We start from the raw sequence: 13,313 nt of genomic DNA on the forward strand, positions 1-13,313 counted from the left end.
GGCACTCAGGGGCAACCATGCCAATAGCTCTTCACATCTAATCATTCCACAGTAAGACAAGAGCCTTAAAAGGATCAGCACTTCTGTCCACTGGAACGTCCCTCATAGTATTCAAGAATCCATTAGGATCCATAAGTCTCGGAGGGGCAATTTTATTAATCAGTCCCCCATCCTTGCAGAGGGGGATAGCAGCTGTGAGTTCAAACTTGACCAACGAGTGGTTTGATCATGACAACAGAGCCCCCCCCCCATTTCCAGATCACTCCTCTCCACATGTGGAATGAAGACCAAGTCAAAGGTATGTCCTACTCTGTGCGCCTGGCAGATGACAACCTGAAGCAGCCCATGGTTACCAGGGAAGCCATGAAATCTCATGTGCTCCAATAGCAGGCTCACCATGGATGTATAAGTCACCCAGCATCATTGTCAAAGATTCCTTCAGCACTGTACTTGAGACTACCGGAGCAAGTTTGATGGGCAGTACACCAACAGCATTCCTAGTCTGTCTCTTAAGTCCCAACATAAGATGAAGGGACTCTAGTCTCACTTCAAGGCAATGACCTTTCCCAGCGAGGGAGAAAGAACTCTGGTGAACCACAGCAGCCCCACCTCCCTGGCACTGGACCCTGGGTTGGTGCTGCACTAATCATCCAGGGGGGCAAACCCACTTAATCTACACTTTCTGAAACAATACAGAAACCAAGACAAAATTCAAAGTTCACACTTCTCTGAATTTTGCAGTATATTTCTCTAGCCTAGTAATGTCTACAAAAGTTCTGTGCTAGGATAGAGGGTGTATAGAAATGCACTTTTTGTGAAAATAACATAGAAAAAATGCATTGATAAAATTGCATGCAAAAATGTGCATGTGAGGATGAATTTACACAGAAGTGCTGATGGATTTTCACGAGTTCTTAAAAAAAATTGTAAATGGATGCAGAAATTTAGAGAACTTAAGACTGGGGGGAAATGAGAAAGTGAGAGGATCTAAAATTGATGGATTCACCCACATCTCTGTTTCTCTCCCATTCTTCTCTGGAGTCCTAGGGATCAATCACAGCCCATATCTGGAGAATAACAGAACCAAATGTAAGGCCCCTACCTCAAGCAAGGGGGGGGGGAAATCTGCCCTCCTCTTTCTCCACTTCAAAACCATACTTTACATATAGATTCTTTATGGTAAACTCCCTCTGCCTGCCCTATGAATGGCATATGAAGGATGTGCTCTCATCTTGCAAATGCCAGTTCCATTTATCCTCATGTGCCTAAACCTTATGGCTTTTGGAGAAAGGATGGGATTGACTGATTGCAGTCTTGAAGCTTTATTCTCTTCCCCCGTCTCCTCCACCCCTGCAACCACCTACTCATCTTGCAACTCAGGCAGAAGATCCTGTTCAAACAGCAGGAGTCAAAGGCAGGGTGGGATCTTGTGAGGGTGTTTAGCCCCATTGCCCATGGTTTTGCTGGGATATCCCTACCTTAACTCTCCTGAATATTGGGGGAACTGGCTCTACAACATTCGCTGCCTGAGGTGAAGGATGAGAAAGCACGCTTCCCCATTCCATGCACAAAAGTCGGCCAGGCTGGAAGTTGAACCTGCTTTGACACTAACAATGGGGCAGCCTCCTTCACTGCATTTGAGGTCAGCACTTGAGGTCAGCAGGATAGGTTAGGAGGTGCAGGGAAGGACAAGTGGCACACACAGTTCTGCTCCCACTCCACCCCTCAGTGTCTGTGGTGCCACTCGGCTTGTGATAGGGCCAGCCTTGGTCCTTGGTTTGAAATCTTTGCTCAGCCGCAGGCTATGATAAGCCCTTGATTCCTCTGCTCCAGTGATTTAGTTTGCCGGTTCCATGCTCTTGTCTCCAGGATGACTTAAGCAATGTACTCCATTGCCTTCAAGGACCATGAAAACATTGGGGAATGCTGCCACATATAGCACATGCACGTAGCCAATTTGTTGGTGAAAGCACATGCTCCATAGGGCTCTAGCCCCAGGAACTGATGGTGTATTTGCATACAGAGAAACACTTTGGGTAAACAAATCTCATTTTGTTTCCTCCTGATCCCAACTTGTACAGTCCTTTAAGGCCCCTAACACACCACCCGTCAGGATTTATCAGACAGTATTGAAGTAGAATTAGTTACTGAAAAGATTTACCACACTGAGCTGCATTGAAATTCATGGTGTGGTAATTTCTTGCTGGCAGGTAGCATAATTGCTATGTTTGCAAGGAATACACATTAAAGCAGGCTGGGCAAACATTTTCCTATGAAAGGCCACTAATCCATGAGAAAACTCAGATGGGCCTGTGTCTGATTGTGGGCTGAGCCAAATCCAATGGAGGGTCAAATCAGAACCTCCCTCCCTCCCTCTGTCTCTCTCCCTCTCCCTCTCCTCCACAATCATTGAGGCTACATTGAGGCTTGACAGGCATATGTCAGGAATGTTTTGATGGTGTTTCCTGCTTGGCAGGGGGTTGGACTGGATGACCCTTGTGGTCTCTTCCAACTCTATGATTCTATGATCATCTCTCTCCCTCTCTGAGCTTCGCAGTCATTCACCTCTCCATCTGTTTCAGTCCCCTCCTCCCATTTCCCCCTTCCATTAACACAAGTCTGACCTGATTCCCTGCTGAGGACTCATGAATTCAGGCTGGGGGATTCCAAAGGTTCCCATCACAGTATGAAAGGAGGCACTTGGGTCTCCCCTCAACAGCAGGTATCAAAACTTCCAATTGCTGTCAGATTTACCACTACAGGACATTTTAGTGTTTGTCTTGGGCCCTCATGAACTATTTGGGGAAATTCTACTTCTTCTCATCCTCTTTCTACCCCCACCCCCTTTTTCTTTTTTGGATAGGTGGGTGAGAAAGTAAATTTTAAGCTGCTTTGAGCCTTAGGGTTGGAGCCTTAGGATATAAATCAAAGGAAATAATAAATAAATTGAAAACAAACCATGTATCATGTAATAAGAAAATGGGAGGAATTTCCAGCAGATAATGGCCTATTGGAACCAGCCCTAACCAGCCCCTATATCATCTTCCGAAGAAGACAAAGGCAAAACTAGCTTCCCACTTCCTGGCTTTTTAAATCCAAAGGAGAAGAGCTCGAGATAGAAATGGATGAGCTGCAGGCTGACAGGTTAAATATATGTTTATCAAAACCCCGACCAAGCAGACACCCACATGGGAAGCCTCCCAGCATCTGCCTGGGAAAGAAGGCAGCAATTGCTGAGGTAAACACTGCCGACAGGATGATAGATAGCTAAGCTGTTGGGCGGGAGAGCTGAACCGATGCAGGTGGACGGGGGTGGGGGGTCAGTGAGGGAAAAGGCGTACGGAATCCCCCCCCCCAAAAAGATAGGGCAGTGAATGAGGTTGCTGGGTGGGCCACGATCTGAACCCTTGGGAAATTAAAGATGTAAATCCTACAAGATCTATAATTCAACACAATCCGCCCACAGTCTACCAGCCAGCCAGGAACGTGCACTGCAGGGAGATTTGGCAGGGCTCAGCCTTGTGAAGATTGTCTTTTGCTCGCTCTTCAGTTTCAAGGCATTACAGCAGGCCCAAGCAACTTCACAGGCATCCTGCTGATAGGGTTGTTGCCAGACTCAACAGAGGACAGGACTTCTGTGCCTTTAATTGCCCGGCTCTCTTTTGAGTCTGGAAACCTTAAAGAGAAACCAGCAGACCCTTTGCTTCAAAATTTCAGGGGAAAACCGCAGTGGCATTTTCTTCTAGCAACTGGAGCTGGTGGGGCTTGGTTAAGTAAGTGTTGCTACACATGGTCAGGAGAAAGCGCTCCAGAAGCCTGGATGGGCTCCTACTCGGGATCCACAAATGGGACGAAATTCATAGGTTTCCTCTCAGGCAGAGCTCTGGGAGGTGAAACACTGGATAGGCGTGGGGGGTGAGGTCTTGGGGGTGCTGCTTCTGCCCCTCCCCAGCTCCTGCCCGCCACCCCACCACCACCACTCCCTGGGGCACAGGCGGCGGCGTGACAACCCCCTCCTGCTCCTTGGGCCGCTGGGCAGCAGCAGGAGCGCCGGCAACGGGCTGTCGCCAGGCAGCGGAGGAGGAGGTCCCCCAGAGCCTCACAAGCGACGCTGCGGCCACCACATTGGTGGCGTCTTCTGTGTGCAGCGGCTCCTGGGGCTACGAGGTGGTCCGCAAGTTGGGCCCCGAGTTCTAAATTCTGGGAAAGGGAGGGGGCGCCAGAGGGAGCTTTGCGCCACAGCGCCGGATGTGCTTAAGACGGCCGGCCCTGAGCACAACGTGCCCCCTCACCCTATACACCTGCCACCCCTACCATCACTGATGGAATTCAGCACTACAAGATATGATGATAGCCCCCAGCTGACATACCTTTTGAAAAGAATTAGGTACATTAACATGGAGGACTAGTCTATTGATCACTGTTAGCCATAATAGCTAAATAGAGCTTCCATGTTCAGAGGCTGTATATCTCCAATTACCAGGGAAAACAGGAAGGGGTGGCTGTTCCCTCCTGGCCTTTCTTCTTAGCGGCCAGAGGCCAGAGGCAGCTTAGAAGATGTAGGAATCTCAAACCTGGGACCTTCTGCATGCAAATCAGATGCTGTACTTCTAAGCCATGATCCATTCCTGCTGGACTTCAGCTCCCATCAGGCCCAGGCAGTGCAGCCAGTGGTCAGGGATGATGGGAGCTGTAGTCCAGCACATTCTGGAGGGCCACAGATGCCCTGCTCCTGGACTGAATAGGCTCTTCGTCTCATCTGATCAGTCCGTGTTATGTTCTTAAACAAGTGTTAGCACACTTCGCAATTTGTCTCTCAGCCAGGCATGCCAGCAGAAACCGCCTCCTCTCTTCCTATTAGTTTTCACACTTCAGGCTAATTTTAGAGTAATATTTACGAATGAACATGAAATATTTACCCCCACTCAGCGCGCTGCGGCACTCGAGTGCAACAGAAGCGTGAAACAGGGAGGAGGTGGTGTTTCGCCACATCACTGTCAGCTGGGGAAATTGTTCTCAACCTGCTCATGATGAATGCGTCACTTAGTTTCTTTTTAAAAAAATGAATGGGTGATTTTTGGATGCAAGTTCAGTTGTGCCTTCTCCCCATAGCAATTTGAGACAGAGTTTAATTTGAGGCAGGGTTCTTTTAAAGTGGCAGAACAGAGAATTAGCAATGAGCTCCTCTGAGCATGTGCAGAGAACACCAAGAGGCACTAGCCATCAAAGCTGTGTGTTCAGATAAAAGCCTGACTCAGGTTTCCATGCAGGCTTGAGGTTTAGCTCTGCCTGCCTGCCTGCCTGCCTCTCTTCTAAATGTAGGAAGAACTCTGCAGGATCCGATCACAGGTCCTTTGAAGGCCAGCATCCTGTTTCCCAGATCGGCCAATCAGATGCTTCTGGGAAGTCCACAAGCAGGGTAGAAAAGCACCCACCACCATTCCCTTTCAACTGGCATTCAGCCATTGGCCAAGGCTCGTTGGCCCCCCTCAATCTCTTTTTTGAGCCCCCCCCCCATTGTTCAGGCTGAATGCAAAGCTCCCTCCCTCCCTCTATTTCTGTAATTAATTACTAATTAGAGTTCATTAGGAGACTACAGCAGATATCACCCACATGTAACTTCTATTTCAAAATGGAGACTTGCGTCCCAAGTAGCACTTACTCTCTTGTTCCGTTAATGAAAGGATTTGCTCACAATGGAACGTTCCTTTGTCTCCTCCCTGTTCCTCCAAATATGTTCTTAGGCTTTCCTCAACCTCTGGACCAGATTTAGGGAGGCCATGGGATGTGCCGGGGGGGGGGGAGTTTCATTGCACAAACTTAAATCCTTGCATTAACAGAATAAAGGCATCGTTTACTGCCCTCATTCAAAACGAGTGATGCTGCTGCAACTTACAATTGGTCAATTGGTTAGTGAAATCCAGCAGATTCATAATTATCGAATATATCACATCTTGACTTCATTCCAACAAACAGTCACATTTTCACAATCAAACTGAGATTGTTTATGAATTAATTTGATGTTCTGCCCCTGTTTTTAATAAAGTTTAGTAAAGTTACAGCAATATGCGGAGGTGTGAGGGATTTAAAATAATTCATTTTCCCCAACTTCCTTAGAGGTAAAGGAATCTGTCAGGGGTAGGAAAGTCCACACACTTTCCACTGGCTCCACCACCGGGGGCAGAGGGCAGGTGGGGGCGGGGTGCCCAGCACGGGTGGTGGTGGTGAAACCATCATAGCACCCTCCAGATCGCACGCTGCCCAGGGGGAACGCCCCTCTCTTGCTATGCCCCTGACACTTTCTGATCAGGACTAGAAACGGTACTGAGTAGGGGGCGAGGAGATGGCTGCCTTGCATAACGAGCCCTTGGACTTTATCATATTCCTATAGACTTAAACTGAAACCTAGTTCAAAATCTTGGGAACCATTCCATCAGTGCAAGCACTTCAGCTTGCCAGATGGAATAATCCCCCCTTTTCTATCCCTCTCCTGACTCTTCTGCAGAGCCAATTGGGGTAGGAGGGCAGGGAGAAGCAAGCAGGGAAAGCCCCATTGTGCTAATGGAAGTCCTCGCATGGGCTACTGGGGCTCATTTGTTCAAAACGGCCCCTTAAAGAATCACAGAATTATAGAATTGTAGAGTTGAAAGGGGCCACGAGGGTCATCTAGTCCAACCCCCTGCAATGCAGTAATCATTTGCCAATGTGGGGCTCAAACCCACGACCCTGAGATTAAGAGTCTCCTACTCTACTGACGGGGCTACCTGAGTAACAGAGAATTTCCAAATGAATTTATAAATGCTAGATTTGTACCTCACTGAGCAAATGACAAACTGTGATGGAATCATTTTGCCCATAATAAATAATAATAATAATAATTTATTATTTATACCCCGCCCATCTGGCCGGGTCTCCCCAGCCACTCTGGGCGGCTTCCAACAGAAAAATAAAACACAATAATCTATTAAACATTAAAAGCCTCCCTGAAAAGCCTTCAGATGTCTTCTAAAAGTCTGGTAGTTGTTTTCCTCTTTGACATCTGTTGGGAGGGCGTTCCACAGGGCAGGCGCCACCACCGAGAAGGCCCTCTGCCTAGTTCCCTGCAACTTGGCTTCTCGCAACGAGGGAACCGCCTGAAGGCCCTCGGTGCTGGACCTCAGTGTCTGGGCAGAATGATGGAGGTGGAGACGCTCCTTCAGGTCTCCATCACTGCTCCATCACTGCTCATAAGAGCTCCATCACTGCTCATAATGCTATAGAACAGTGATGGGCAACCTGTGGGTCCTCCAGATGCACCTGGAATACAGCCCTCATTATCCCTGGCCACTGGCCATGCTGGCTGGGGCTGATGGGAATTGGAGTCCAATGACACCTGGAGGTTCAGTCAGTCTTGTTCTAGCTCCACAAAGATGAAAGAGACCTCTCCAAGGGCTTGCTCACGGGACCCAGGGACCAAAAAACCCCTCATCATCCCATCACCAAAATATGGGAGGAAAGATACACAGAAAGAATACTTTTAAGGGAATCTTTCACCTCTCTTTTATGCTAGGATATATTTAGTTATAGGTAGGTAAGGACGCGGGTGGCGCTGTGGTCTAAACCACAGAGCCTAGGGCTTGCCAATCAGAAGGTCGGCGGTTTGAATCCCTGCGACGGGGTGAGGAGCTCCTGTTGCTCGGTCCCAGCTCCTGCCAACCTAGCAGTTCGAAAGCACGTCAAAGTGCAAGTAGATAAATAGGTACCACTCCGGTGGGAAGGTAAACAGTGTTTCCATGCGCTGCTCTGGTTTGCCAGAAGCGGCTTAGTCATGCTGGCCACATGACCCGGAAGCTGTATGCCGGCTCCCTTGGCCAGTAAAGCGAGATGAGCGCCGCAACCCCAGAGAGTCGTCCATAATGGTCAGGGGTCCCTTTACCTTTACCAAGGTTGGTCTGATGTAGTCTAAACAAAATAAAAAAAATTCCTTCCAGTAGCACCTTAGAGGCCAACTAAGTTTGTCATAGGTATGAGCTTTCGATATCTGAAGAAGTGTGCATGCACACGAAAGCTCATACCAATAACAAACTTAGTTGGTCTCTAAGGTGCTACGGGAAGGTTTTTTTTGTTTTGTTTTGTTTCAGCTAGGATATACATTCATATCCACAGAAGCATTTGATTGGAACTGCCCTTCAAAATACTCTGCCCCCACCCCATTTTTGGCAGACATAAGGTGGAGAATGCATGGTAGTCATGGTTACAAGTCACAAAAGCCCTCTCCACCCTATGCCAAGTGAAGGGCTCTGAGGAAGGTCAGCTTTGCTGTGTTTGTTTCAGCCCCTCTCCTTTTGTGCCCAGATTCTTCCTGCTTGCTTAGCAAGGAGAGCAAGAATCAAGCCACCTTTACTTCCTTTTTTGAAAAACGAAAGAGAGAGAGAGAGAAGACTCAGTGTCTTTAATAACCACTTGCTTCTCCGGTGGGGAAGAAAGAGTCATACTCAGATCAGGTGAGTGTAATTGTGCCCATTTATTTCTTTATTGCAGTCTTGTCAGAAGGCTTTTTTTAAAAAGGGGGAAGAAAGATGAAGTAACAAAAACAGCTGTGCGGTTAAAATTTCCACTCGTGGAACCCTCCAGATCCCCATTAGGCCAATCGGCTTTGTTTAAAATAAGAAAGAAAACCAGACAATAGTTTCCTGTGCAATATTAGTGGTGCTCTTTTTTGTATCTATGTCTATATTCGTCTAAAGAGATGAGGGAACAAATTAGTTTAAAAGAATAAGCTGGCAGTGGGTTAAAGTAATGGCCCTGCAGAGTTGGTTAAGAAAGTACATGACCCTTAAACACACCCTGTCACCTGGGCGCCTTTTCAGGCAGATACAACATAGAAGGTAGTTCAGTTGCTTCAGGGATAATGACAATAAAGCAGAGCCTGCCCGATGGTGAATACTCTTCTCCCATGCCACTCTTACACAAAAGCAGTTTAAAAATCCATGTCGTGATAACTATGCCTCAAAGAGAAAGGGAGGAGGGGGGAGACTGCAGAGGCCTTCCTCGGATTGGGCTCATGGGCCGACATCACCAAACGTATCTTGAGATGCATAGATAATGTAGAGGAAGCCGTCGTCATCTTTGTGGGCTGCGTAGACCTCCGAGACAGTCAGGCTCAGGCAGGGCAGGCTCTTGTTGTCCACCAGCAGGTAGAAGGCTTGAGTGGCTGTCAGGGACAGGCGGGCCCTGGGGAGGGGAAGGGAGAGGATCAGTCCAAAGGCCAGTGGAAGGCTGCATTTTGGCTGCAGGGTGGGTAAGCAGGTGTACCTTTAAGTGCAAATGGAATTAATTGTCTTTCCCATCTCTCTCCCCCCCCCCACATTACCACAGTATGTGAAAACTCTACCCTACCTCAGACTGTAGACAAACTGAGACATAGATAGATCCCCTGAAACCAGGAATTTGACCCGGCCCAACGGAGGGAGTGTCCTCTCCTTCTGGTAACGCTCAAGGATAATCTGTGTGTGAGGAAAGCATTGGACAATGTCAGGGCACATGATGGGAGCTCCATTGCTGGATAAGCAGGTGTGCTCGTTTAAGAATGGCAGCCTCTTTGGGAACCATATATAAGTTCCTCCAAGTTCCTCAGAGTAGCATTGAAGGTACTATGTTCAATAAATGGAAATGTGGAATAACTGTGGGAGCCCCAAGCTTGCATCTCTCTTTCAGAGTCTCTTTTGCTCTTAGAGTCTTAGAATGGCTTTTGAGGATTTAGCAAAGCCTCAGTCCAGATAATGCCTTCTCAACAGCTTCATGTGATCAGGAAAACCTAAGCAGCTCATGAATTTTATATACAGACATACCTCGGGTTAAGTACGCTTCAGGTTAAGTACTTTCAATTTAAGTACTCCGCGGACCCGTCTGGAATGGATTAATCCACTTTCCATTACTTTCAATGGGAAAGTTTGCTTCAGGTTAAGTATGGACTTCCAGAACCAATTAAGTACTTAACCTGAGGTACCACTCTGTTAAGACAAGGCCACACTTAAAGCCCTGTGATACCACTTAAGAAACCCATGGCTTTCCTCAAAGAAGTATGGGGGCTGCAGTTAAGAGCTGTTAGGAGCAGTTAAGAGCTATTGCCCTCAAAACTACAGTTCCTAGAGTTCTCTATGAAGAGGGATTTATTACCAAACTACTATGGGAATTATAGCTCTGTGAGGGAATACCCCCTGGAATCTGGGTAGAAGAGGGAGATTTACCGGAATCTTGCTTGGATACTTCGTCCTGACATCAGTTGTTTCCTTCATCCGAGAGGCTAAAAATAAAAATGACATTATGACAGATAAGTCATTAGGACGAGTTTCAGCTCTACCAAGAGGAAGGCCGTCACATTTAACACTTAAATGCCACTTTGAGCTTCTTGAATGAGAAGCCGGTTAGAAATAGGGTAGTTTAAGAGTCAACAAGACCTGCCAGTGGAAAGACAGACAAGCAGGTGTCATTCACAGGGAAGACAGAGAATCCAGAGATAATGAGATATGCTGGGAAAATGCTAGAAGGGTGTTATATTTAGCTTAAAAGGAAATAGTAGAAGATGCAAGTGAAAAATTAGTAGAAATTCCAATGTATAATCCAGAATCATATCTCCCACCTCATCATTCAAGTCCATCCCCCAGTCTCTTACCTAAATTTTTCCTCTGCTTGTATGGACGGTCGTCACTCTGGAACCTCAACATCTTTCTTTAAAAACACAAAAGACCCCTTTCTCCCCCTCACCGGCCCTTTCCACTTCCACTCTACAGCACTAACTCAACAGAAATCACCTTGGCTTGCCTTCATTTAAGAGAAGGCTGAGCAGCCTAGGTGGGGCTGGAGCCTCCCTCAGACCTAATGATTGTCACCTGCTGGTGGAAGGAAAGTAGAGTAAAACAGAAGAGAGGGGAAGCCTACAGTAGTGCAAGGAGTATTGGTGCACACTTGAGCAATAACCCTGCCAGTTCCTCCTTTAGGATGGAGACAGCCCTGTTTTCTGGTAAAAACACTGTCTCTGTCTTGCCTTTTGGCAAGATGCTGGAGATGCTTCTCGCCCCCTCCCCCAACACTAGTATGCATTACTTATACGTCTGCTACATTTCTTTAAATTTCAGCTCTTCCCTCTTTGGAGAATCTGCAGAGTTTACATTTTGGTGGGTGGGGCTTCTCATGCCCATCTTGCATCCACTGTGTATGGATGCAAATAAATTAATGTACAAGTGGTGCCTCGCTAGACGAATTTAATTCGTTCCACGGGTCTTTTCTTATAATGAAAAATTCGTCTAGCGAATCCCATAGGAATGCATTGATTTTTATTTGCATTTTTTTTGCTCATAGGAACGCATTAATTGAATTTCAATGCATTCCTATGGGAAACCGTGATTCGCTAGACGAATTGTTCGTAAAACGAATTCGTCTAGCGAGGCAAGCTCCACTCGAAAAATCCTTTCGTTAAGCGGAAATTTCGTTAAGCGAGGCACCACTGTATATGAAGCCCAGAGGTTCTGTTGTGACGTGGGGTTTGTGATTTCAGCTCTCTTGACATAATATGCTGGAGACAGTTCTCTAGTAACACTTCTTTATTAAAGCAAATAAGACTGAACTCCGAGGAGAGGAAAGCTACATTTATAGGGACGGGGGACTAGGTAGAAAGGGATACATTTTGGAGGGAACAATATCAGGCAATCCCAGTGCTGCCTTTTGGAGGAAACCAATAAGACAGAGGATCCAAATACAGCAGCTTAAATGAACCAATAGTAGCTGTAGCTTCTGGAACCAAAAGGCAGTTACTTTACCCTAATGCAAATACAAACAATAGTAATACAGATATAAAATCCTTTGACTCAATACACAACAGGTTCCTTGCTCCCACCTAGTGCCCCAGAAGGTGGCAGAATGCGTTTGGGTTGCAGGTTGCAACTATTGAAGAGTAAGTGCAACCTTTGCGATTTTCATTCATTGAATCATAGAACTATAGAGTTGGGAGGGACCCTAAGGGTCATCTAGGCCAACACCATGTAATGCAGATATTTTGTCCACAGCTGTCCTTGGGAGGGCTTGAACCACCAACCTCCTGGTTAAAAACCAGACACACTGGCCCACTGTACCACAGGAGTGCAGCATGTTCTCACAGAGGCTAAGCAGATCCCTGTGGGAAGCCCATGAGGAGGACCTGGGTGCAAATTTACTCTCCCCACTTGTGATTCCCAGCAACTGGCCCTCAGGGCCATACCATACTGGAGGTGGAACATAGCCATTGCGACTGGTAGCCAACGAAAGCCTTATCCACAGTCAATGCATCATTCACACACACACACACACACACACACACACACACACACACACACACACACACACAAACACACACACGGAGAGCCATGCAGTTGCAACAAGGAGGTATGTGTCCCAATAAACTTGCACAGGGTTGGGCAGCAAGGTTGTGGCCTGTTTCATGGTCGTGTGAGAACCAACTCAACTGGACTCAGGGTCCAGCTGAACTTTTAAGGGGGACAGAGGCCCCTGCACCTTTAACACTTTTGTGAAAGAGGTAATTTCTACCAGTGTAGCTTCCATGACAAGATGCACCTGCTGAAATTTTCTCTTCTGCACCACTATTTAAAGGCACAGGAGTGCCCCCTCTCCTATTTTCCATCTGACTACCCTAGCACAGCTTGTGCACATTTTAAAGACTCTTGTGGCATGATCCTGTGCATACTTACTTGGAAGTAAATGCTGTTGAATTCAGTGGGTCTTACTCCTTTAATTTGCCACCACACTCTGGAAACTAATCTGTGGTGAAAACTGGTTAAATTTATTCCAGATATAAAAAATAAACAATAAAGAGGATCTGCAAACAGCCAAGGAAACATAATTAGCTGAATCAAAATATGGTCTGGGCAGGAAAGTTCCCTAAGGTGAGAGAAATCAGATCCCTCCCCATTCCTGGGCACACTTACAGCCAGGTGTTACCTGTGGCCACACTGCAAAGAATTGGAAGGAATTCTTCCTCCTCGCCACGAGATCCTTGGGTCTGCGGACCTGACAAGTGTGCCATGGCCCAACCAGCTCAGCACTTACCCTGGTGTGCCTGCCAAGCCTAAAGGGCATCTCTGGAGACCCACAAAGCCAATACAGCCCTCAACCTAGTAATGCTTCAAGTACTTCCCCACTGGATCCTAACTTATATTTCCTGTCTGGACTAAAAGCCAATTTAAAAAATCCCCCCAAAAGCCACTACAGGATAGACCTGATACTTCCTGTTGCACAACAAACTCCTGCGAGCACAACTAATGCATTGGATTTCTTCTGCT

At 47.0% G+C, this 13,313-nt stretch overlaps 1 protein-coding gene across 1 annotated transcript; it reads right to left on the reverse strand.

Moving 5' to 3' along the window:
- Nucleotides 1-6,433: 6,433 nt before the first annotated feature.
- Nucleotides 6,434-10,706, reverse strand: LOC118081519 (microtubule-associated proteins 1A/1B light chain 3A-like). Its single transcript, XM_035108010.1, has 5 exons — nucleotides 10,655-10,706; nucleotides 10,230-10,285; nucleotides 9,379-9,485; nucleotides 9,059-9,213; nucleotides 6,434-6,474 (listed from the first exon to the last, which is right to left on the reverse strand). Exons 1-5 carry the CDS (start codon nucleotides 10,704-10,706, stop codon nucleotides 6,434-6,436), a joined length of 411 nt encoding a protein of 136 aa, XP_034963901.1.
- Nucleotides 10,707-13,313: the final 2,607 nt, after the last annotated feature.

This window comes from Zootoca vivipara, chromosome 2, assembly GCF_963506605.1.
Source record: "Zootoca vivipara chromosome 2, rZooViv1.1, whole genome shotgun sequence".
NCBI classification, from domain to species: Eukaryota; Metazoa; Chordata; class Lepidosauria; order Squamata; family Lacertidae; genus Zootoca; species Zootoca vivipara.